Raw genomic sequence first — 26,807 nt, forward strand, 5'->3', positions numbered from 1 at the left:
AGGTACATGCACAGGGCAGCAAGTTCCATTATGAAATAGGGAGGTACTAGAAGCCACTAATGCTGAAAATTTCCACTCGCACAAAAACCTTGTTTCACAAATTCCTAATGTAATAAGACGTGGCTCAAATCATAACATCTTTGTGAAAAGAAGTTAAATTAATTTCCAATCCACACACATACCAACCCATGAATGGACGAGAATAATTGCCCACCCCTATCGATAAATGGACTGTCCTCATCAGTATTTTGTGTCACAAGTGACGCGTTATAAATGTTCGACAGAAAGGATCAAAATACAGAGGTTTCAACTGTGTAATAAGCAATCAATATTATCAATCCGATGTCACTAGTGAATTCTCTTAGAGTGACATTACTTTAGGGTTGCTTTTGTCGATAGTGAACCAAGCAGATCAAGGGATCACTTCGACTGATCACACAGCACGGCAACACGAGCTAGGTTAGTGTCACCGTTATGGTGTGTAGGATGGATGTTGGTTGGATTCGACGGATTAATACGATAATTTAAGAAGTCATTCAGTCCTTTGCACCGATTTGCTGCTCTACAATCACAAAGAAGCACAATTTACCAGATAAAATCACTTTTAACGAGAAATTATTTGAGACGACCACTTGCAGTTTACGGAAGTTTGTCACACCGTAATCGTGACACAAGAATGTTCCCATCACGTGTACATTCTCAGCAGTTGAAATCTAAAGTTACGACGACTGAACGTGCAGAAGTTTGTCATTTTTTTTTCAGACATAAGTGGTTTATTTCATTTATACACAGCAAGAGAACAAGGATTACAGAACTTTTACTGCAATAGGTACAGAAATGATACACCGTAACATAAATAACACCGTAACAAGTGACGTTCCCAAAATGATCCTCCCTTGCTCGGGCTAAGATTCAAACATGGTGGCCGTAAACAGTTGGCATGGATCGCCAGTTGGCCGACACGTGTCCAGGGAGTGTTTCATGCCAATTTTCCCATTGCATCATGTCGCTTCAACATCTGAAGTTTTCACACCGTAACAATTCCGAAAGACCCGAAACCATAAATATCGATGACTGATTATGATTGAGGAATTGGAAAATTTCCATTTCTTGGTCAATGGTGCTCTTTTTGTGAATTCTCAAAACATGGGGATCGCCTAGCTTCACGAACTTCACAGACATTGTTTTATTCTGCTGTTAATTGCCCAAACGGTATCATTTTTCCTCATGTAACAACCTGGGACACGGAATGTTACGGTGTGATACCGTAGATAGGCTATGGGGTGAAAGGAAAGTGATAGTACCAACTTGTTTCAGCATATTTATTTATTGAGAAGATATCTTTCTCAGTCTTTCTAATCAGAAAATTATGATATTTAGAACACCAGACATTTGGAAATAATGCACACACGGGTTAATAAAATTTGTTCCCCTTTTTATCACAAAATCAAAGGTTTACAACTTCTTTTTTAGCCTTGGGAAAAAAAAACATGAAAAGTAATGTTGAAGGCATGTTTCCATTTATAGTAACTGATTGTGAGACATAATCACACTACAAAATAATAGCTATCTTTTCCCAAAAATCACTTCAAAAGTCTGAAACCTGAGATTTTCCAATTGGACTCTTTATTTATAGGATAACCCATGTATGTATCGTATGCATTGTACAGTACGTACAAAAGGAGAATGTTGTGTATTTTTCCTGGAAACTTGCCTCATACTGGAACCTGTAAATCCCTATAGAGCGAGTATTTAAGCAATTTAAAGTTAATGAAAGTCAAGTTTTAATTACAGACTTTGTTTTTACATCAGAATTACTGAAAAAATTATTGAAATGCGACTCGAGTGATGGTATGTCCAGCAATAATGTAAAAATGTACTTATCCTTCAATTTTTTTCTGTTTAAACTTCTTTGGTAAGCACATGTACTGGTTTGTTTTGTTTCTACTTGCGTGAGAATTCAGATTAGTCAAATATTCACTTGGATAGAAGGTTGAATAGTGGAAATACTAATTAATTATTTGAACCGACTCAGCCCTACATTTACGCGTTAAATGATTACATGTACATGTAGTTCAGGAAACAAGTGCAGTACCCTTTGGTAATTGTACAATAGGGTCAAGGCTTGATGAGTACTCGGATATTTCCATTGCGTGTGTGGCAGGTGATCAAGCAATTATTTTGTATCCGTCTGTCGTGTTGGTTAATGTTTTCAAGACATTAATTTTTCTGAATCACTATAGGACAAGTGATTATGTTAATGACTTTCCACAGTCGCGGTTGCACGCCGTAGCAAGGATCAAAAGCATGACGAAGGCCCCAGACGAAGGCAGGCCCACTGTTCTTTTTATGGGTTTCGCCTTATAAGCAAATGTACAAGCACATGTGATAAATGAACTTCAGATAATCATAAATATGTACATAAAAGCAAATGCATTAGGCCAAACAAAATAATAGTTGTGCTTCCTATTACATTGACAAAAAATAGGTTGGGTAGGTGGATATTTTTTTTTTTTTTGTTCTAAAGCTTTTAGGTCAAACATTTTAGGGTTGGGAATTTTTTTTTTAATTAGGAAGTGATTCTGATGGTCTACGTGCGTATTCCATCCACTGTTTTTTTTCATGGATTCCTAACTTGAGGATAGGTCTTTTCAAAGATTGTATCCAAGTCAGACTCTCTTCGGACAATTATACATTTGTGTTGCAATGACACTTCAATGAGTTAATGTCCAAAAATTGTTTGAAAGCTCGTATGAAGTGATACACATGGAGTAGGCACCGTCGATATCATATTTTGGCCGATACCGTTTTTTATATCAATATTATCGATATACTGTATATCGAATTTTATTCATTTTAATTTTCAAGGTATTATATAATTGCTGGTAAATTGTTCCAAGGGTACACCCCTACACCGTAATGCTGTGATCCAATTCACTTTGGCGAGATGTTCTAGCATCCGTATTGTGTATGTTGCCTTTATGGGATGGGATACACACTGCCGTTGCCACTGCATAGCGATACCATTAGCCCGTGGTGCTAGTCCATGTACAATTGGTTAGCAAATAATTCTCTCTTGTGGAGGATACATTTTGTGATATCTTCGAGGCAAAGTGTACACAAATTATTGAGTACGAGACTGCGATAGGTGACTGAATTTATTCTTCAAATGTCGCCGTATAAGCCACCTGGAGTATAAGCTACAGGGACATTTTCGTTCAGTGTAAGAACCAACATAAGTCACGGCTTACCGAAAATATCGATGTAAAACCCATATCAAACCCATATTGATATATTGACGGTGCTTAACATGGAGTTTGTAAAAACCGCACGATGATGCATGACGCAATAACTCTGCACGCCCCACTCCAGTTGTCACGAAACCCTTTACCGGTGAAAGTGAAAATGTACTAACCTTATTTCAGGCCATGAATTCACAGTGAAATGTGTGCTATCTCAAGTTATAGTGGAGATAATTAATCACTACTTCTGCTCAAGCAGGAATGGCTGTAATGAGTCCCACTGACACGTATGAATATTGATGTTTCATTGGCAGCCAATCATAACACAATGACTGGATGGTCCCTGGATACTGTTTACACACAAGGCTTGCGCTCAGAGCCGCACAAATACGTATCACTGTGTGCATATACTGTATGTGTATATGTACAGTCGTTCAGTCACATGTATTATTACGGAGTTGCAGTCTGAACGAGGACGTGCAAAGTTTGGCCTGGCCATCAGGTCGCGTCAGTAGAAAAAGAAAAAAAAGCTGGAAAAATCGGTGTTTATGCAAAGGAAAATAACGAGGAAAGTCTGGCCTGTCGATGGCAAAAAAAGTGGAAAATGAAATTGGCGTGCTCAACAAAAAAGCGGAGATTTCACACCTTCGAAATAAGCATGAGGGTCAGCAGCAGTATTTGTTATTTTTATTTCCTTTTCAATAAAAAGATTTCACTAAAAAGAGTCAGCGTGAGTTGCTCAGTTGGGGCTGGTAACCGGAAGCACAACTCTTATTTTGTTTGGCTTTACAACCAACTGAGCACGGGTACATGTACATTATAGATGTAGGCGAATGTGTGTATTTTCTTCCTCTTTTGGGGAGGATAATGCATGAAATGTGAATGAATTTTTTAATGTGGTTTTCAGTGTCCATTTTAAGTTGTTTTCCGGGGAGGAGGGGAGAGTTGAATCACATGAAACCTGTGACTTTTCATTTGCCCCATTTGTTGTTTTTAGGTGTGGGTGTTGCCATGGCAGTGGTGTCCGGCTACTTCTGCCTGTACTACAACCTGATCATCGCCTACACCATTCGCTACATGGTGGTGTCCTTCCAGAACCCCCTGCCATGGGTGGGGTGCAACCACACCTGGAACACGCCCAACTGCTACGAGAGACTTTCACTCAGCCAAGGTACTCCACCCAGAGGTTCAGAGGGTTCAAATTATTTGTTGTCTTGCATGATGTTACTCACTGGTTCAGCACCTGTTCAAGGGTGGGCCCAGTACAAAATTTGGAGGGGAGCAAATTGGTTGGGTGCCGAACGGATTTTGAAATTTCTTTATGGAACCGAAACCTTTGTGGTGTTTCTGAATTGTGAAACTAAATGTTTAGCATTGTCATGTACTTTTGAAGGAATGAAAGTAAAAAAAAACTCTCCCAAATCCTGTGTTCTCTCATTTGTCACAAAACAAAAAGCTTCAAATTTCAAATACACCTTCAGGGCATCTTCCCTGGTCTTCACCATCTCGTCTGCGGAATGAATGGATTTAAACAGCATTTCTTGCTAAAAATTTAGGTCCTTGATTTGATGAACACGACATCAGCATTCATAGGAAAAAAAATGTTGCCGATGTCAAGCATTGATTGAGTTACCTAAACACTACTATTCAATCAGGACGGCGAAAGTCAGATTTGTTGGTACCTGAAATCTGTGGAGAATAACTTGAGCGTGGGGTTGATACAGCACGGTACGGGCTGGTACGAGCATGTGCCAGCAAGAATCTGTGCTGTACGTTTGTGCAAGAGATATCAGGAATGGAAATCCTCAGGGAGTGCATGCAGTCTGATTTCAGGGTCATTGTAGCCTGATGAATGTTTTGTACACGGTACATATGAGACTACAGAGTTGTACATGTACCATGCGTGTGGCCCTGGCTGCCAAACTGCCAGTTGTACGCCTTATTTAAACTGTCAGAATGTTTCCTGTCTCAGTCAAAGCCTGTCAGATCCTTTTATGTTGGCGTCTGCTATTCATACTTTGATGAATGCTTCCTCATCTTCCTGTCGTTAATACTCTACGGTTCCATTTAATCATGCTTGGCCAATATATTTGAACCTTAAGCCAAAAAAAAAATTAAGTCTCCGGTTTCTGGTCCGGAGCTGGTTCCAAAAGTGGTACTTTTTTTCCTGTTTTTTTTTTAATGATGTACGCAGAGCTGCCGGCCAGTACGATTTCTTCGTATTTCGTGCAATTTTCTCAATAAAATATCATTTACAAAAAAAAACTTCATAGTTATGTTAGATTTTTAGGTATTGTTTGGCTTGAGAATTGACCTTTTTCACAAGTTAATTTCGCGCGGTAACATCAGTTGTCCGCGTTGTTGGAAATGCCATGGAAACGCATGCAACATGCACAACAAGGAATCCATCTACGAGGCCCTCTAGTGTCCGTTGCTGCTTTCTTTGTGCAGTTCATCTGTGTACTGTACTTAAACTATGGATGTATTAAAGTGAAATCAGTCTGGGGCCCAAACTATGCATTGCACTCGGTCGATTGTTCACCTATAAATCAAGCTTCAAGTTACACAACAGTGAAGAATAGGATGGGGGGGATAGAATTTTTAAGGTAAAATCATAGGATTTTGCTCAAGTGACGTTGGCAGCTCTGTGTACGTATAACGTGCGATGTCCATTGTGACTGCATGCGCACTTATCACCAGCCACTACAAACACTATAATTAACTGGGCCCCACACTATTTGCTGTTTAAAAGCATTTTCAAATTGTACATGTACACAGGACACAAGACCACCTCGTTTGTCTGGTTCCCACATGTTAATGTATAATTCAGAAATGATGTCATCTGAAAAAGAGTCCCCGACTTAATGTGTGGAAGGCCTAGAGGGACTACTGTACTGTACTTATTACTCAACCGCACCCCATCTAAAACATGTTAAAATTATTCAGTAGCAGGATTCTACAGCAGCATGTTGGCTGACCAGAAACCAGAGACTTTTGGGGGGGGCCAAGGCTTCCAAAAATGCCCTCTTTTTTGTACTCTATTAATAAGACTGACTGTAAATGAAACAAAAATGTGAAAAATACCCTTCATACACTGGCTGGACTAAGCTTGCCAACAGGCCTTCCTACAATCAATAATTAAAAGTTGTCAAGTGGATGCTTTCTAGTTTTGATACACGCTTTCATGCATGCATGCATACCTCCCACACCATGAAATTGTCATGCTGTATATAAACAGAAGAAAAAGCTACTACTTTCATGGGCGGTGTTCCTGGAAATTCAGTGGGGGGTGGTCTAATTTGCAGTCAGTGTTGAATTGCAGTGTAGTAGGTCATGTCTTTTTATTTCCTCATACATGTATATACCGGTATGTGATCAACCTGTGCCTGGAGATGCCCCTGAGAAATCTCCACTAGCATAGACATGTACATGTCAACTCACATGTGCTGATTAACATTCCCTTTCAAGGAAGCAATATCACCTTTCGCAGAATTCAAGGCTCTTTGGTATCGTTTAATTTGGATCTACTAACGGTCGAGAACTTTTTTTTCCTACATTCAATGAAGAGAGGCGTAACAGTGCACTCACGTTGTATAGTTTCATTTGTTACTTATTATTTTTCTTCATTTCCTTTTCATGGATCAGGTTGAGGGTAGTTTTTTTCTCAAAACAGAAAGTGAGACTCGAAGGGCTTCAGAAACAATTTCATTTTTCTGCTTTCCTGCCCCATCCCCCAAAAGGGAACGGAAGTCTGCCATCAGGCCATTTGGTGGCTTACAGCCCTGGGAACGAGAGTGAGACATTCGATGCTACCCTGGAGGATTATGACATGTTCATGAATGAAACAACCAACGGGACAGCAGGAACAGAGATACGCAGAGTTCGAGCAAGCGAGGAATTTTGGAAGTAAATGAATCCTTTCATTGTTTGTTTGTCCCCTTGTACAAAAATTTACACAAATGTGCTCTGTTGCCAAAATGTTATTCCCAAAATCAGTTCCTGTCATCATACATGTTTATTCATCTGTGATTACAAACAATCCAAAACCAGGTTTTGAACCACAGACCTGACTTTTCCCAGCCTAAAAACGGCTAGGTTCTTTTTTGCTTGTCTCTGGAACCAGCTTGACGTTTGTCTTAGGGAGTCTAGGAGTGCGGAGAGTTTTAAGACCGGGCTGAAGACGCATCTTTTTAAACAAGCATTGTTAGTTTCTTAGTATTGATTTTAATTATGGTACATGTAGGTTATATTTATTTATTTATATTTTGATGTACAGCGCCTGGGAGCAGCTTGATGTATTGGGCGCTTTATAAATGTCAATTATTATTATTATTACTGGAAGCAATTTGAAATTGGAATTTCTTAAAATTCATGTCGGCAGCACAGGTGTAAACATGTACAGTTCTTGGAGCAACTAATGAAATTTATGTTTGACTACCTGTTTACAGTTCAGCTTTTAGGTTACTTATTAACTCGAACCACAGTCTTTGGACTTGAATTTTGATTTATTGGCAAGCTCTTTTTAGGTAGGCTTGGACATTGACATGTGCAGATACATGTTGAACTGTTGAGCCACAATCTAAACAATGTAAATTGCGTTTTTATGAAGTTGGTGCAATCGTTTGTCAAGTCAGTGCCTGTGTGTGCATAGAGTAAACTCTCATTATCTTAAAATCGGATGACTTGAAAGTTCGTGTACCTTAAAGTTGGCAATGTTTCATTCAAGAGAATGGGATGTTAACCACTTCTTGCCCGGCGACCCGTTTTCGAGTACATAGGCTTTATATGCAGAGCCGGGGAGCGGGGAACTGGGACAAAAGAGTTGGGCCTTATAACAAAAGACTGCTCAGCACAAAAGACTGAGCTGCTGGGCATTACCAACATTTTTTCGCTCTCAATAGTGGAGATAATCTAGCCTGTTTTGAAACATTTTACCATGGTTGAGGCATTTAGAACGAGCGGATTATCACCAGGGATTAAAGCTCTCTACCACCGCAGCGATGAGCCACATAGCACCGCCGCACCCTAATCTAGCCCCTATTGAAAAGAGGTCAGCAGTGCACTGTGCTGGTTTGGGGAACAAAAGAATCTTACGTAACACAGCACAATCTGGGCTCTTTTTCCAAGGCTGCAAGCCTGGCTGAAATATTCTGGAGTCAATGAATTTTACCTGTCAGCTTTAGAGTAGAACCCAAAGAGTCCTTCATGTAGGTATAAACAGCCATTAAATGAAATAATGAATTTTTGAAGAATTTTGTAAACGGAAAATTTGGAAAAGGACCCAGCATCTTGTCTTATTCAAGAAAAATCCACCCGGCAGCAAGTGGTTAAATACTTAAATCCTCCATAACTCAAAGTGCCTGTATCAGTACAGTACATCTGTTTCACTTGAAGTTTCGTTCGGCATTTGTGGAGAAAACTGCCACCACAACAGTCACAAATAAGTGTTTGTTCATGAATTACCACTGAAACTCTGGAATATTTGTTGCAGTGTCTTAAAAAAATTGGAATAAAAGGTACTCATCCTTTCCTTAATTGAAGCAAAAACATTTACAGGTTGCACTTTCAACTGCTCTCAGAATTCTTGAAAAGAAAATTTACAATCACAGGTGTACAGATTAAGATTTGTTTTTTACCCACTTCAATGAAAATACTGTAGCTGCATCAGAAGCACCTGTGTGCTTACGTCATTTGGACAGCTCGGTGTTAACCTGGTTTTAGCCTCAAGGAAACCTAACCTTGCACTTTACCTTTGCATTTGAAAATACGACCATTAGTCAATCAAAAAGGGCCAGAGTTTTTTCTATTTATGACAAGTATTTTGAATTCCAATGGGAGATAAAAAGGCCATTTTGGAAGCACATTTCTCAGAGTATTCATTAAGAGGAATCTGAGTTTTTTGTTTTGACAGGTCACTCAGTCTGACATCCTAAAAAAATGAATATCACCTGTATGTAGGTAAAAACAGAGTCTTTCAAAAGTCTTTAATTCAAAATTGGCTCTGGCAGCTCGAAAGTCATTGTTAAGCTAGGCCACGGTTACAAAAACAAACATTAGGATTTTCACCTTGAGCTGGCAGAGCTACATGTGTTTCCACAAAATCTTGGCACTTTTTCTCTTGAGAGGCTTCTAGTAACTTCTAAACAGCGCTGTTGACCGCATTCCAAATACTTGAACCAGTGATAAAGGGCCTTTTGAGATCTTGATATCCCTCGGTAAATATTATCAGTTTGCTGTGATCTTCTTTGTGACTCAAAGTTCAGTTGTATGGTGATGTGTCTCTAACCACGGGGGTGTTAGCCTATGTGCACAAGTACATAATGTACACGTACATGTACATGTATGTCCATGTACAAGTACGTCACCTGTGAATTGAAAAAGACAGTGCACCAGCTACATCCATAAGAAATAAAAAAACATAAGAAATATGAAAACATCCTCTGAAGACTACTCACAAGCAGTGAAGAGGTTCTGCACAGCAATGTAGTTGGTAGCAATGTCTAAATGGTTGACTGTCCCCTGTGTTTGGATGTTTTTCCAATAGAAAGTTGATCATATTAAATTTGGCATGCTCGGCATTAGGGTTGTTTAAGCACATGTTGGAATAGAAACATACACCTCTGGAGGATGGGAGTAAGTCAACTGGTAATTTGTGGTTGACAAAATGAACCCTGTTGATAAACTCCCATTGAAAAATTAGGGTAGGTCAAGAAACCGGAAACAGCACTTTACTTTGCCTAATTACAGATGTTCATATCTAGAGAATTTCCAACAGGATCTACACCTATTAACTCCCCCCCCCCTTTTCTTAGCCAGTCTTGATTTTGGAATGATTTGGTCTGTGTAGGTACCGCATTCTGAATGTTTCAGAAGGACTTGAGGACATTGGTGCCATCCAGTGGCCGTTGCTGCTGTGTTTTATCGCAGCCTGGGTCCTGGTGCTGTTCTGTATCATCAAGGGAGTGAAATCGTCAGGAAAGGTATGTTGCCATGCAATTGTCCAACAGGGCTGTATCTATGAGTTCTACTTTTTACTTCTAGGACATGTTTTCACATTCTAATGGCTGTTATAATATTTTAAGGGAAATTATTATCCGTATAATTCTTTCCATTCATTTTATCCTCTTCAGGAATTTCAGACAAACATGAAGAAAAAGTGAAGTTAAACAATATGCATAGCCTAAATTGCAAGAAAAAAATGATTAACGGTTGTACCAGGAGGCTGTAAAATGTATCACAGAGCGTCTACGTGTAAATGCTCGACCATTTTATTTTAATTTACTCAAACCGTTTTATTTGACTTGCAAATTCATGCATCTGTACAGCATGTACATGCAATACAGGCCATTCACAATAGTGCGCCCCCATGAGTCTGCAATCACAACGCACGAAATTTGTCGACCCTTTCCGAGCACACATTGGGTCGACAGATTTTGCGCACTGGCCAAAGCGTTGCCGACTCTTGGTGGCGCACTATTGTGAATCGCCCGTATTCTGTTTTACAAAGTGTGGTACCGGTAATTTTAGACCTTGTGTCCCACATTGGAAGCAAAACAAATTTAATAATTGTAAAGGCCAAGTTCTGATCAATGCATGCAAACTGTACACACAAGTACATACATGTACATGTACTTCTACCGGGACATGTATTTGTACATGTAATGCACATACATGACATGTCTATATACTTGTATCTATACACGTACGTACATGTGCATTGTGCATGTTGTGCGCTGCACATTTTGTGCGTCCATCCAGTCGGTTATAGCGCTGTGTAGTTATAACGCTCAATTCAGTTGGGCCCCTTTGGGAGTGCTATAACAGGAATCAACTGTACCAAGGGATGAGCCGTACTCCCCTAATGAAAAATTAAATGGAAAGAAATTATTGAAGAGTACATGTCTGAGAGATAATTTGGCTTGGCATGTTGTGCTGTAGCCCTTTATACTTTGGTTGACAGCCCAAGTACCTGTTGTAGGATAAGACTGCACCGTTAGTGATATTACTGGAGTTTTATTTTTTTTTTTTTGGTCTCGTTCGTAGCAACTGGTATTGATCTGAGCCCTTATGCTTTCCCTCGTTAGGTGGTTTACTTCACTGCCACTTTCCCCTTTGTGGTGCTGTTTGTGCTGTTCGTACGCGGCGTGACTCTGACGGGAGCCAAGGAGGGTATTCTCTTCTTCCTGACACCTCAGTTTGACATGCTGCTGTCTGCCAATGTAAGCCTGCCTTGTAAATGCTGACAAAATGAGCCCGTCGGCCAACTCAAATTTCTCCCATAGGTGGATTTCTGTTCTGTCCATGGAAGGCTCTTTTCCTGCTCTGCAGTAGTGAGCAGGGTCTGTTCTTTTGACGTTACAGTCAAGTTTTTCCTACAAGTAGCTGATAAGACTATGGCTGGCCGTCAGTACAAATGTAAAATAATAAATCACAAAGTATTGAAAGTCCCACGCAGCTATCAGAACACCAGTTAATAAAAACTAAATGAAAACACAACCTTATTTAAATTAATGGGAAAGATGTCAAGTTTGAATGAATTTGAGGTAAAAATCAAAAACAACCATATATATTGATATTTCTACAAACTTTGCCCATACAAGTTGGAGGCAGAATGAGAGTGGTCTATTTATATCTTTTAAGCAGTCTGGTGGGAACAGGTTAACCTGCGGATTGTCCAACTGATCTGACCCCAATATTCCAGAAGCCTGCAGTTATGCAATGCATTTGTGCTTCACAATCCCATTCTGAGTGTTTGCAAGCGCAAACCCCTTTTTTCAGGATTTCATTGGAGCAAGTGAGAAATTGTGCAGGGTTAAGGGCTGAAATTGCTGTGATCTGGAATTTGTTTTTGACCAGGGTCTCTGGCATTCTCGTATCCTAAGTTGTTGAAATCGAATTGAGCCAAATCACCCGATAGACTGTTTCTTGCAATGGGACTGTTTTGCTCTGGTGACTTTCACTCTGTTGTTGTTTCCGTATGTTGTGTTCTGACTGAATTATTGAGGTTCCCTCACAATGAAGAAGCAAAAAAGATAGAAGAATGTGGAAAGTGAGGTAAGAGGCCATTTACGCTACTTCTGCAGTCACATTCCATCCATCCATCGAATCTAGGGGCCACACTGACACCTCGCTGGTTACGATCTCACTCGGGTTTCCATCCATGCAAACTCTTGAAGCAGTGCGTTTCTTTGCCATTTGGTTCTGTGGGACCTCATGGATGCCCTGCGGGGTCAAAGGTAAGATTTGCCCCAAATGGTCAAAGTTTGACCTTGGGTGGTAACCCCCACTCACCTTTGGAGTATTGCTGTTTTTTTCCCCCTTGCGCAGGTCTGGAAGGCAGCAGCCACCCAGGTTTTCTTCTCCTACGGGGCGGGATGGGGTGGAATCCACACCCTAGCCAGCTACAACAAGTTCAACACGAACACCTTGCGGTAGGTAGACCCTCAGGGGGGTCGTGTGTATTCTTGTCCAGGAATAGACGTTTCACACCAGTAGTGGAATCAGGGTGGGGAATAACTGAGTCAACACTAAAACTTTTCGAGCACACTCGCTTTTTATCGTAGGGGTTGGTCGGAAGGGAGTTAGAATCTGTTCATTTTCAAATGGGAAATTTGCGAAAGAGAAACAAACATTTGTACCGGTACATTGACAGACACTCAATGTGTATTCCAAAGTTGAGCTAAATCATTAAAAACCCTCATGACTGCTGCTGGTATGAATCACCCATCATACAATGTGCCTTGTCAAAGACACAGTATGCCTTTGGAAAACTTAAGGGCATGTGAACATGATCTGGATAGATTAAGGAGGATGATGGGAAACCTCAACAGGTTTTCCCGAAACAGAAGAGAGTTGTTCCATGGCCGGACTGAAGAACCTGAGGAAACGTTGTGTTCACCCTGGAAATGTTGGCATTTGTTTCCAAAGGCATACCGGGCAACTGGTTCATCGGAAAACATATGAAAGTACTTCACGGTCAACCCCACAATTCTCATCAAAAGTCTTCATTTGGGGCTCATCCAAATGTCTCATGCACACGCAAGGGCTCATATTACGTGCACGGTGCATGTTATTTCTGTCAATGTGCATAAGTATGCTGTGCATGTAGCTTTTCAGACCATCTGAATGTTTCTTCTCGAGCAAGCGTAAGTTCAGTTGGTGCATGTAGCTCCTTGAAGGTGCTTGTTTTTTTTTTCAATTGCACCTGTAGGATTTTTTTCTCAATTCAAGGCCTGGCACGTACATAACCTCGTTTCGGAAGGAAAAAATTACGTTGGAGACAAAGAGGAGACGGATATTGAGGAATCATTTTTGTAAAAATCAATGTCAAAATGCTTCAGCACATTGAAACAATTGGGCTGCCATCTGTTTGGTTACTGAGGCCTCTGAAGTATTTTCACATGTTTTGGTTTTGTCAACATATTTTCACTCTGGTTTGACATTTTCAGACACTGGAAAACAAGTCTCTTTCACTACCTTGGAATGTTTGATCACACACCTGCTTCCATTGTTCATGCTGAAGCTGTGCGTCATGCCTCTTTTCCATTTAAAGTTACAGGTGATAAAACTTTCAAACGGAATGCAATAAGAAAAAAATTTCCTCCAGTTGATGTCAACATACATGTATATCTGAAAGAGTTTATCCACAAAAACATTTTTGTGATTGAGTTCCAACTATTGAAAAGGTCAAACTGCAACTTTAAGTGTGTTTAATTGCCGTTGGTACAGATAACTGCAGACTGCATTTGAAATGAGTTACTACATGAGACAGCAGTAGAGCTGCTGGGATATTCTGTGCAGTTTCTTTGCACGCTGGGCAAGCTGCACATTCTATTGCATACAGAGATGTCAAGTGATAGACTTCAGAAATCACAAGGATTTTGTCGTAAATCATTCAAAATTGACACAGCTGAGTGGTGTTCACAATGGGTCGCCAGTCTGCTCATTCCTGTCTTGACATTCATGAGGCAGGTTTTTATTCTTACAGTTTTTGATGCACTTGGTGTACCTGATGCGCGGGCTGTCACGGGCTTCCACAGCTCAGTAGAAAAGCCACCCTAGATCAAATTTATGTCGGTCAATTCGTAAAGACGTTACATCCTGCGCAGAATCTGTGAAGTTGTTGAAATGTAATCACTGTCTCTTGTGCTGATTTTTTATCTCGGGAGAAAATAAATTAATAGAGTTCTAAAAAGTCTAGCCCAACAAAGTGCCTGAAATGCAAAACTTACAGCATCGCTTAGTTTGAGTTTCAACCAATCATTGTAGTTGCTCATTTTGAATCCAGTCTTTTGAAAGAATTTACTAATTAAGTTTTCAAATTTATATCTTCTGAAGACAGGCCCCCGACTTTGGATGAGTGACTACCTTCTTACATGCTCACACACATACATCACTCGTATGATACTACTAAACACTGGTATATACTCAAGCTTCATGCCTACTCAAAATGTCTAAAAATCTGTGAAAGATTCCATTAACTTTTGTTTTGTTTTCAGTTTGTTCAAAAAATCTAAAAGAATGACTTGAAAGAAAATTTGAAACAAAGAAATGTTTCTGGTTTTCGAAGTTTGAAATGTACTGCATTTTCTTTTTCAAGTTACGGGAATTTTAAGTCTTAGTCCTTGAAGAAAAACGCTTATACATGTATATAGTGTTTGTAGTATCATTCACAATATAACAACAGTAACACGATTACATTATTACAAAACTGAATGGTTTCCGTAGGAGCTGAGCTGTCAGGTAAGAAATACAAAGACTGGTTGCTTGGGGATTTTGTCAGAAAGAAACAAAGCCTAGACGAATTGTTCATAATCAGTCAACCCTAACCCTGCCAAACCAGCCAAAGTTGGTACTATTTATACTAAAATGCAGGAGTTACGGGTCTGCTGAAGCTTTCTATTGTCAGTTCTGCTCTGACAAAAAATACCTAAAATCAAATTGAAACCAAAGTGAGGCATTGTCACAAAATCCTCAGCGAACCTGGACTTATAACTCTGCAGTGAATTTTTAAGAACTCACTGTGAAATATATACTCTCTAACTGGAGGCAACTTGAGCATGTGTGGTTTTTCTTTCTTTTGTTTATACCAGTCTGAAGACAGTGGAATGACCATGCTTTGGTTGACTGTTAAAAGAAAAGATGCAAGGCTTGTTCGCATACAAAGCAAAATGATGAAATTGAATGCGACAGAGTGTTGTGTAACGCTGAACTTAACCATCGATATCAGTGCCATACCCTCCACTGCAGAACGGTCATTCAGAGATACATGTAGCTGTCAACTACCGATGCTTTTGTAACATGCACCGCTCATGCAGAACATATACACTTCATGTTGACATGCCATCTGCATTTTAGGCACTATGTAAACTGGAATTTTAAAAAGAAGAAAACTCTTAGTTTTAGAGGGACACGTGTGATGTGGCATAAATTTCATCATTGTGTATTTTACCCTGGCTTTTACATAATGTTTGGTGATGAATTCAGCCTCTTAATCTGAGGGTCACTAATGTCGCACCTATAGTGCTGCTGTGGTGGATTTTTTTGCACATATCCACAGTGCCGATATTTTTGTTAACATGAATTCCGAGCAGATGAAAAAAAAAGAAGGAATTCTTGTAGTTTTGGTTTTTCATTTAAAAAAAAACAGGCCCAGTGGAAAAGCCTTTGGTAAGGATACCTCTTGCTTTGTGACATGTCATCAGCTGTCTTTCTGTGTGAACAGGCCTGCGAACAAACACAATATCAAACAACTAACAGTGGACAGATGCAAGGTTGACGCTTTGCATCTGTGCATCTGTGAAACACACCAGAAGGAAAAAAGAGTCGCTTATTTGGAGTGCTCTCACTAGAAATTAATATTTGTTTGATATGGCAGAGTTCTTTAAGCCCTGCAAGGCCCCATCCGCCGATTCGTCAATGAAACAATGGGACACATCGATTGTGCCTTAGCGATTGTTCCATTGTCAGGTAAACCCTTCATCAAATCAGCTCCCCCATTGTCCAAACGGAACGCACGGGCTTGCCGCAACCGGCTTTTGGATCAGGACTTGTGGTCTCTGCCTGCAATGAGAGAAAATCCTCCCCAAAATGGCATGGCTTCTACACTCAACGGGCTTCCTGGTCACTTTCCAAAAAAGCTGGTTGAGCGGAGTCTTTAGGAACGATGCATTATTGTGTACAAACTCCCCCCCCCCAAAAAAAACCACTTGCATTGCAGTGGTTTGTTTTGTCTTGTAGAAAACTTGCACACTTGTATTGAGGACCTTACCAATCACTTTCACTTTTTGAGGGGTGTCAAATCGCTTTGGTTTTTTAGTTTTCGGAGTTCATTGATGTAGCTAGGAAAAGAATCTAGTATTTAGCCTTTTAGGAACCTCTTCAACTTACACTTGGTGATGGGATCTGTATTCTGACAAGAAGATTTGGAAAATTCCCCAATTTCTTTCAAGTCAGTCACCCAACTTCCAGGAACTCTCCTTGAATTTTTCAACCGAAGCTTATTGGAATGGCCCAGGAAACCCTTTGAGTGTGCCAAGGTTCCTATTTGAATGCAGGTCGCTCAAGCTTGTCCACAAGACGCTGGAAACTCAGAAAGCTCTCAGAAGCTTCCAAGGAGCTCTCTCAAATTTTCATTTCAGATTCTCACGTCCACAAATGTTTTCTCTCCCCCCAAAACCGCTAACTTTCTGACGAGGGGAGGAGGATTCTGTCAGAATTCTTTGAAGTTGGTGTGGTTTGTCTCCCACGAGCATCTTGGAAGCCTCTGGGAGCTAATGGACTGGTTCCTGGTTAGTCTTCTGGACAGCTTTGGAGTTCTCACAGGATTCTGCGACCGAAGAGTCCGAAAAATCTCCAGGCAGTCTCCTCCAGCCTCGTTATAGGGAAAAGAGCTTCGTAACCTACCGGCAGCTGCCTTGAACTTTTTTTTTTCTCTGTCTGTTCTTCCCCCCTATTTGGCAGCAGGATTCCATGAACTTGCATCCTCTCATGTTGTGTCCTATCGTTGTTGTTATTCCCCACTAACTGTTTGCTTTCTCTGATGTTGCTCACCTGCCCCCTCACCTTCCCCCAACACAAAACAGGGATACCCTGGTCATCAGCCTGTCCTGTGCCTTTACCAGCATCTTCTCTGGTATTGTCATCTTCTCCATCATTGGATTCATGGCTCAGGACTCTGGCCAGCAAGTCAGGGATGTAGTGGCTGCAGGTGAGTTGAGATTTGCAATGAGCCTGTTCCTGATGTTTCATTGCATTCGTCGGGGTTCACTGTTATTGTTTTTCAGATAATGGATGCACCTGTGACATTTTTTGGGGGGGAACAAAATGGACATTGATTACTGCAGTTATGAGTGCCCCTACTGCAGTACCAGTGTTGGAAACAAATTTGAAATTGGTTGTATTTACTTTTATACTTGAGGACAATTTACTTTAATTAAAGATATTTCTGTTTTACCTAGGTAAAAACCAAGCCAAGTTATGAATTGTTCTTCAGTTTGGAATAGAGATCAAGTCAGACACTGGGTCCAATTTCATGGCAATTAACAGCAGAAGTATTATGGTTACAGTCTCAGAAAATCATACTGCTGCTTTAAGCACTACTTTACAGCTTGAACAAGCTGACTGTTGCAAATGGAGATTTCTGTTGTTACGTCACCTTTTTAAGCAATTTTCTCCCGGGTTAAGCTTGCTTTTGATAACTCACTGCCCAAAGGACTCTGTGCAATGGAGGCTCTGTCAGCACACATCAGCTGTTACACAGCACAGTGATATTGGGCCCATATCAATGGCATTTTCATTCTTCACGGAAGGGTTTTTTTTTTTCCCCGACCCCTTTTTCTCCCCAATGTGCAGGTCCTGGATTGGCTTTTGTGGCGTACCCCGAGGCTGTGTCCCGCATTTTTGCCCCCCAGCTGTGGTCCTTCTTGTTCTTCTTCATGCTGTTGACAGTTGGCATCGACAGCCAGGTAAGTGATTGCTATATCACAAAATTCACCTGTTGCTATACAAATGAATGAAAAAAGTATGAGTGCAATGGTAATTTAACCACTTGCTGCCGGTGGCAGTTACCAATGTTGATGGTTGTAGCGTTTGAAGGTTTGCATGGTGAATCTACGATAAAATAGAGGGTTTGCTTCGTCTTCATGTGCACCTTGTGTCAAGAAATAACATTTTTTCCGGCCAGCCTGTCTCATCATTGCCAATGAGTGATGCTTCTGGTTGGAGCAAATACAGAGCAGATAGTATGGTTTATTGGTTTTGATTACTCCTACACAGTAATTAGCATTCGGTAGAGAGGAAAGTCATCGCCCACTTATGTATCTCGGTATGTAAATTGTGCCTTTTCTCCTTTCTAGTTTGTAACCTTGGAAACCTTGATCACTGCCTTCATCGACGAGCTGGAGAATACGTACCCGGGTAGGGTCCGTCGCTGGAAGTCCTGGATCATTGTCTTCGTTTGCATGTTCATGTTCGTCATAGGACTGCCGTTTGTCACGCAGGTAATGGGGAAAGTCAAATTGAGCATGTTGGATTGATCAGACGGTTAAACAGATTTGATACAAAGAAAGTGCATATTTTATTCTCACATCCTGGAAACTTGATTCTTGAAAGGGCAGTGTTAATGTTGCTTGTGTGGTAGGCGTTAACTTTGGAAAGATTCTTGGGGACGTTTTGAAGGGCACCATGACCAACTGTTGGCCCAGTTTCATAGAGTAGCTTAGAATGTTTGCTTAGCCTGAAAAGGTTGTCAACAATCTTGTGTTGTGCTTGTGACTTAGCGCTCAGGTGATTTCTGGCTAGCCCAAGATCTGTTCAATGATAATATCTTCTGCTTTGTAAAAACGAACTCATGAAACTGATGTTGGGCTCTTCCTAGCCTGGAGTCTGTGTCCAGTTAAGTTTCCAGTCCCTAGTCACATGTTCTTGTCATTTCACCAAGTTTTTATCCTTCAGCTGTGGAGACCACAGACCAAACACAAGTATTTTGACCGAGTCAAGTTTCCCTATATCATATCTCAAGTCCAAAAATTACAACTCAAGTTCGACTCATCTCAGTCAAGTCACGTCATCAACACTGCGGCACACGCACCGCATACTCGTTAGTGTGGGGGCACGCATTGCTGGTCCACATTTTCCAGAACCTGAAAAGAAAAATTTGTCACCAACATTGATTTTTCAAGGGCACAGATGCATGCACCGGTAGCTCATGCTGAACGATATAAATGCAGTCACAGTACTTGGTAACCGTTGTTCTTGCTTTGAGCCAAGTTGCATGAATACTGTTATGTTTAACCAGGGCGGGACCTATGTCATGACCCTCTTCAATTGGTACTCCGCTGGCTTCACTCCTCTGCTCCTTGCCCTCGTAGAACTGATCGTCATCTCCTACGTCTATGGTATGTCCTCACACTGTTTAACATTCAACGTCCTAGGGCAGCTTTTTTGAAGCGCATATATCCTTTAGAAGTTAGATTCTGTATTATCCAATACTGAGTCCGCTTCAAAGCATCTGTTGGAGCCTAGAGAATCGGTAATCAGCAAGGGAAAGCTTCAAAGTACTAAAATCCTATAGGAATAAATTACAAGACAGCCTTTTCATGTTATCTAATGATGGAACAATGACCTTGGGGAAAAGAGAAGTAGAAAAAATTGGATACACGATGTAGGCATTTTAGTGTGAAATGTAAAAACACCGTAAAAGATGAACTGTTGGAAGGCAATTTGTTTGAGTTTGAATTGCTACCCTGAACGTATGGGTTGGTATGTTTTTGTTTATCTTTGTCTGGTAATGTGAAAACCGAATTGTAGACTGTTCTGCTTCTGAGGAAATTTAAGAAGTGCTTCCTAAGAGTTTTTTTCTTGTCTATTTGTTTACGTGAGGCATATTTGCATGAGCTGGATGCTGACTTTACTTGAAAGAAAATTTTTGCTTGCACCTTTCCAGGCGTGAAAAACTTCACGCGAGACTTGGAAGCCATGCTCGGCTTTCCCATTGGGATATTCTGGAAGATCTCCTGGTTGGTCATCACTCCACTGATCATCCTTGTAAGCTGAGTACAATTAGCGACCATTTGTTGACCACAAGTCAGTTCTCCTTGGTAACCTGTGCATAAAATATATGCTGGGTACCAGGCAAAAACGATTGTTGGTCGACTGATTGTCGCCGGCCTCTTTGTTGCTTTCAGTTTTCTTTCCACTCTTCTAGATATCTTCCATTTTGCCTTTCAGATCCTCTCCCCTTCAGCTTGTTTGTCGTCTTTCTGTCTGTGTGTTTGTGTAGTTTACTGCCCCCACGTCATTCAGTCCTTGGGAAACCTAAAACTTGAGCTCACTTTCTCAATTGTAGCTGAGTTCAGTGCAAAATAAGAAAAGGAGAAAAAAAGGCCCGATGTGGAGACTCATTTTGTGGGAGTTGATCACAAATATAGTTACAGACTGATCATCAGAGTAATGTACGTCTCTTTCCACAGAGCATCATGATCTTCAGTTTCATCGACTATGAACCGGCCGTCAACGGGAGCTATGTTTTCCCACCGTGGGCTGAGGCAATCGGGTGGACACTGACGTGTTCCTCTGTTGTCATCATCATGATTGGGGTGGCATATCAGTTGACACTGGTGAAAGGAACGCTAATGCAGGTAAGTTAGCGGAGGGGAGATTGATACAAGGTCAGATAGATAAGCAAAATGAAGAAACAATAACAAACCCTTATCTTTAGAGATGGTACAAAGCTGGTACATTTTTGACTGATTTTTTTACAAAACCTTGGAAACATTTCTTACCATACTAAACCTATATATGTTTGGCTCTGCTCTTGAGTGCGAAAAAAAAGCTAATTTGAGTGCAAGTTTTAAAGAGTCATCTTCAACTTCTAAAAATATAAAATTATCGTGTGTGATTTTAACAAATGGTGTCATTGCAACTATTCAAAGCGCATCAAGAAGTCGATGAAGCCCACCAAGGACTGGGGACCGGCCAACAATGAGGACCGCATCATTGCTGGGTACCAGCTACTCCCAGGTAAGAAGGACTACCTGGAGCTAATGAACCTACAGACGGAAAATGAGTCACTTGAGTACAAAGACAAGCCCACCGTTCCTACAACCGTGTAAGACTGAGCCCAGTCATTGCCCAGACATGGGGTCCCAATTTCGGACAGGTTTTTTTTTTGTTTTCCTTCAAGTTTCAGTCAGTGGCTGTAGGAGACAATCAGGTTTCAAAAAGGTTCACCACTTTTCCCCTTGTGCGTATTTAGTGCCACCTGTAAAAATGTTCTGAAATAAGTGATCCGTGGGATTTAACAGTGTTGCTTTCATAGCGTTTTGTGTTTGGAGTTTTCATGTTCAAGTCGTGCAGTGTAAAGAATGAAGAAAATAACATGGATTGTATTTACAATCTCTTATTATTGCCTGTAGTTATCGAATTCTTTTCCTATGTTTTATGAAATTTTTATTTAATGGTGAGAATAGAGGATAAATTGTTTGCCAAAAGATGCTTATTTAATTGTGAGATTAGAGGATTAAACATGTTCCAGAAATATCAGATTGAATACACAGATTACCTCAAAGTAACTTCATAATTCGTCATTTTGTCACATCACACACATACATTTGTGGTTTGGGTAAAAAAATTGATTTTTCAAAGCTTTCTCTGATTTAGGATTTTCAAATGAGAAACATTCTTGACAAACTATTGTCCCATTACCAATTGTTGCGTATCCTTGATGCTACCATTACATTTTCTCTAGTTATGCAAAGCTGAAATTGTTGCTTTAAATTACAATTAACCGAAATTTCTACCGATGTGAATCTACCGAAATTCAAATTCCAAAAATACCAAAGAAGCATTTGAATTCCCTTTGTCCAACAACCCCTTCATGCTGTCATTTGACAAAAGAAGTCTGTCTGCCTTCTGTTTTTGACTATGCTGGAGAGGTGCTAAATATAGGTTTGTAAAATGTCAATGTGAGATATTCATATTTTTGTATAAATTTTAGACACCATTTAGTGAAACCCACTTGACAAAAAAAAAAAGAGTGAGCGTGCATTTTGAAGTTGGTTGAATACTCTCCGGAAATAAGGGGAAACTTTCCTTGTCTTTACTAAAGAACGGAAGACAGTTGGGGAAAGAAACTAACAATGCGCCATGAGCTAGAAAAAAAATTGCAGTAATCCGTGTGCTTTTATATTTGATGCAATTTCTCTACCTGTGCAGAGTTGCCTGTAGGGTAGCAAGACAGAATTGTAATTGTCACCCAACCTCACAAATTTGGATCGCAAGTCACCTGAGCCTTTTTTTTTTTTTTATTTAATGGACCTTGAGAAGAACCAATAGCATCCTTGAACGCTTTTCTCCCAGGTACTGTCCTGTTGTCATCTGAATTCCAAACACGGTGAAACATCAAACCCAAGTACTCAGTTTGTTCTTTCTAAATCAACTGAAACAAAATTAATGCAAAAAGAAGGGCCATTTGACCGATTGCACCAGATCTGGTCACATGTGGTAATTTAGAAAAAGGTGAGATCAATAGTTTGCTCGATGACTTAGAGGCCACTAAGTGTTCAAAACTTAGAAGTCTTCCAGTTGGCCTTGAAATTGACGACTTTGCATTGGCCGAATGAACTTCTGTACTCGAACATTCCTTCAGTTGTAAAGTTCCTCCACCTGACAATCACATCAGTTGTGCAATTTGGTTGCACAATCAGTATACTTGTGTCAAAGTTGTTGAATTGGAGAGATGAGTACAGTATCTAGGGAGTGTGGCCACAGCGATGTCTTTGATGCCTCATGCGAGAATATCTGTGCATTTTTCTCAAAGATTCAGGTCTGTTTACCTGTGTCTCAAGCCATTTGTGTGGTCGAGGTAGTGTTTTGTTGTTTGTTAGAATGTTGTGTACAGATGTGTAAAACAGCTAAGTAGAACCATAAAAAATCATCATTTGTTCTTGGTACTGGTGCCACGCTGTCACTTGCCAAAATGTACAGTATTGTGTGTACTTAGAACATTTTATAAGATGTGCTTTGCTTAATAGCTACCAACTTTTAATCGATCAATGCAATGAATATTGTCCCAGATCTGTTGACCAGACCATAATTACATGTATGTAGAAGTCCAGGCTGATCCTAGACATCAACAGAAATCACAGCTGACAATCAATGACAATCATTGGGCCATGACATCCTTGGGCCATGACATGTGTAGCAACCTCAGCCACATCTCGGAGGTCATGCGTCCCTCAGTTATTAGTGTCCTATCCCCCAACCCATCCTACAAGTCAGCTGTTGGTTTCTTTTGACCATGGCCTGGATTTGTAGGAGCATTCAACTTTGGAAGAAAATGCCAGCTTTCACATCTGATGAATTCTGCAAGAGACCAGGCTTTTGAAAGTTAAAGCTTTGGGAGTGAGGTTTTGCTGCTTCCAGGTCCAGTATGAAAATTGCTGACACTGTTAACCTACACTGTTGCGTACGCCAGACACAATTAATGTACAAGACAATTTAAGCCTTTAGTCACTGGGTCCTCTCACTCCTCTACAACTCGTCACATGATCACTTAGGACAAGGACCTCGTTAAGGTTGTGGATGGTCTTGGGTACAAGAAATGTTACAGTGTTCACGGGTTAAGAAATATATTAAAAAGGAAGGTCAAAGATTTGTCTCCCCCCCTCCCCCATTGCTGTTTACACCATCCTGACAAAATGTGGTCGGTATTTTTGTGGTTGATAGGTCCGTGTGTTAATTTACCGTTGCTTTGTGCCAATGAAAGTGCAGTGTCTTAAGACATGATGAAGCACACATAGGAAGTTGTGCGAAAGTGATAGTTCATTTTAATTCAGAGAGAGATGATTTTGGGGGGGTTTGTTTCGTTTTTAATATTTGCACTGCTACTATGCACTGTTATAAGCTAGTCTGTCAAACTGCTCTTCTGCAACTCATTTTGAAATAAAGTAGAAATTTGATTCGTTCTTGAACCAAATAATTATTTTGCCAAGGCCCAGTTTTATAGCTCTGCTAGCCATAGAATTCTGCACTGACAACATTTCATGCTTGCAGCACGAGCACAAAAATTCTGCTCTTACCGTAAGCATAGAATTGTGTGCTATATTAAGCAGCAATTTTTGTTTCTGCTGACGGTAAGCAGAGCCATGAAACCGGGCCCAAGTTCTAACCTATGATTGGTGCAGTTGTCAACCATGATATTCTCAGGTGAAAATGATGACCACTTGGACCAATTGAAGTGTACATTTAGTAATTCTGGAAAACTGTTTCGCTTAGACCACATTTGAATGTAGAAACGAATAGGAAGGAAAATTAGGCCTTTTTTAACTTGATTTACTTTGTGCTTTCTCTCAAATGACTTTAGTAATGTGAGGCGGTGTTTCAGAAAACTTGCTTACCAAAGCATGCTTTAGTTAGATCATTGTTCTGTACATATAAAATTAAACAAAAAATAACTACACAAGATGACTTGTATCAAGTTGAAATAGACCCAGTTGGAGAGTGAAGTTGCCAAATGTGATAAATTGGCTCTTTTTATTTCACACTTTCACTAGGTGATTGAAACAGACTTTTCAATTATTAAATGTCTCTCAAAGTGTGAAATCTCTGACCTAAGAAACTCTACAGATACTTTGTTTTTGTCTTCCTTCAAAGGCTAGTTTCTGTTCTTGTTGAGATGTAATTTGTTTCTAGTGAAGGGCGAATCCAGAACTAAAATTGGGGGGTGCAACTTTTTTGGAGATTTCTTTATTTGACTTTAAATGGCTTTTTTGATGGGTGAGGGTTTATTTGGGGCTTTATATGTACATTTGGAAGTTTGGGAGATGAAAATTTTTTTAAAATTCTCTTTATTTATTTTGAATGAAATGGGTCGCTGTTGACACCCCCAACCCCATGTTATTGTCTCCAATCAAGTAGTTTTGCTTTTCTCTCAGTGTTATAATCTGGTGCTTTTCTAGTGCCGAGGTTCTCTGCCAAATACAGAACTGGGTTAGAGGGAATAAAGCTGGAATACCTAGACATTTGACGGTAACTGCACAAAAGTAAGATTACAAACTAAATATAAGACTTCAGACACTTTTAGTTTTGTAATATTTAGGTTTCAAGGAGAAAAGTACTCTTTAAATACTTGGCCAAGTACCTTTCAAGTACTTTTTTCCTAAAAACTTCACATTTATGAAACGGTGATAGTCTGAAGTCATCATTTATTTGTAATGTTACCTTTGTGCATGTACCATCAGATGCCCATGTGTTTCAGCTTTCTTCCATTGTTAGTAGTTTGTAATTTGTGCAAAATGTATCGCAAAACATTTTCATCCGTCACTTTGAGAGACATTTAATGTTTAGGGTCATGTGTTTGTTCTGGCGAATTTTTCCTTCTATCTATCAAACGATTATTTCCATAATTTTTGTTGACATCAGTGCCAAAGCGTGAAATTATTTATAATACATTTTTCAGGTGAGCTGATGACTTTAAGACAGTTTTGCTCGTGCTATGAGTGATTAACTAAACCCAACAGTAACATTACCACCATCCTATTCAGTTCTCTTGATGTATTTCTCTTGTATTATTTTGTAGAAAGTATTAATATTTATGTTAACTTGAAGAGAAAAGTTAACAAATATTTAAGTTTTTTAACCCACCAGGATTTATTCTCCATTACCTCAATTCAAGTGGTTACATTATTCTTTACAAATCAATCATTTCAGTGTTTTACATACTGAAACTTGTGTGTAATCTGATGGGGGGGGTCATTGTAGAGTAATTTTTTAAATATTCATTCTTTATTTACATAATTTAAAATGCTGGCTTAGCTGGGTTTTTTTATAATTAAGCCCCTTTATAACCTTTATAAGTACAGCAGATTTCCACTTATCTGATTGATAATTCTGGAAATAGTATTCCTCATAATTTGTAGCGGGGTTTGTTTGACTTAAGTTTTGTCCAAAAATGGGTAAAATGGAAAATAAACCAGATCATCATATTTGTGTATTGAAAAGAATAGTTTTCATCCTAGTTTTCTTGTGTGTTTTTTGGGGAAGGCGATCTAACGTTTGACAAATTCACTTCAAGTCTTTTGTTTGTTTTGTTTAATTTCATTTTTGAGTCCGTGACTAGGTATGTTTTGGGGAAAATGGTTTTGAGCTGGTACATTTTCACGACCACGACTCAACTGACTGGCCGGCAATTCTCCACTTGTGAGTGCACCCTCGTATTTAGGCCAGAAATCTGTCCGCCGAGCTCATTAATAAAAGTTATACATGCAAAATATTCTATATTAGAGGGTCCTGAGAGCCATGGAACTGGGGAATTGAAGAAAATAATATGAGACTGAACCTCTGGGCCGGACTCAGGGCTTCCAATTCTGAGCAATTTGGATGCAATCGGGTCCGAAAGTTGCACTATTTGAGCCATTTTGCAGAGGGATGGTTTTTCTAAATGGCTACTTTTCTGGACAGGGACATTTTCTGCATTTTAGGGGTGGTCTGCTTCTGGTGAAAATTTCTCAAAAATGCATCCGTCAACCCCCCTGTGAGAGTTGTATTTTTTAAATATTTGTGAAG

At 39.9% G+C, this 26,807-nt stretch overlaps 1 protein-coding gene across 1 annotated transcript in view; it reads left to right on the forward strand.

Annotated features, from left to right (window-relative positions):
• The window catches only part of LOC110989356 (sodium- and chloride-dependent glycine transporter 1-like), a 37,213-nt gene extending 10,968 nt beyond the window's left edge, over positions 1-26,245 (forward strand). The window contains exons 4-15 of the mRNA XM_022253685.2: positions 4,240-4,413; positions 6,983-7,148; positions 10,090-10,222; positions 11,327-11,461; positions 12,570-12,673; positions 17,327-17,451; positions 18,096-18,208; positions 18,599-18,742; positions 19,540-19,639; positions 20,188-20,288; positions 20,714-20,881; positions 21,176-26,245. Of these exons, the coding sequence (XP_022109377.2) occupies positions 4,240-4,413; positions 6,983-7,148; positions 10,090-10,222; positions 11,327-11,461; positions 12,570-12,673; positions 17,327-17,451; positions 18,096-18,208; positions 18,599-18,742; positions 19,540-19,639; positions 20,188-20,288; positions 20,714-20,881; positions 21,176-21,355 (1,643 nt within the window). The 3' untranslated portion in view covers positions 21,356-26,245. The remainder of the gene's footprint in view (positions 1-4,239; positions 4,414-6,982; positions 7,149-10,089; positions 10,223-11,326; positions 11,462-12,569; positions 12,674-17,326; positions 17,452-18,095; positions 18,209-18,598; positions 18,743-19,539; positions 19,640-20,187; positions 20,289-20,713; positions 20,882-21,175) is intronic.
• The last annotated feature ends 562 nt before the right edge of the window (positions 26,246-26,807 follow it).

Source organism: Acanthaster planci, linkage group LG02, assembly GCF_054643075.1.
Source record: "Acanthaster planci isolate LZ-2023a linkage group LG02, COTS_SCS, whole genome shotgun sequence".
In the NCBI taxonomy this organism is placed as follows: domain Eukaryota; kingdom Metazoa; phylum Echinodermata; class Asteroidea; order Valvatida; family Acanthasteridae; genus Acanthaster; species Acanthaster planci.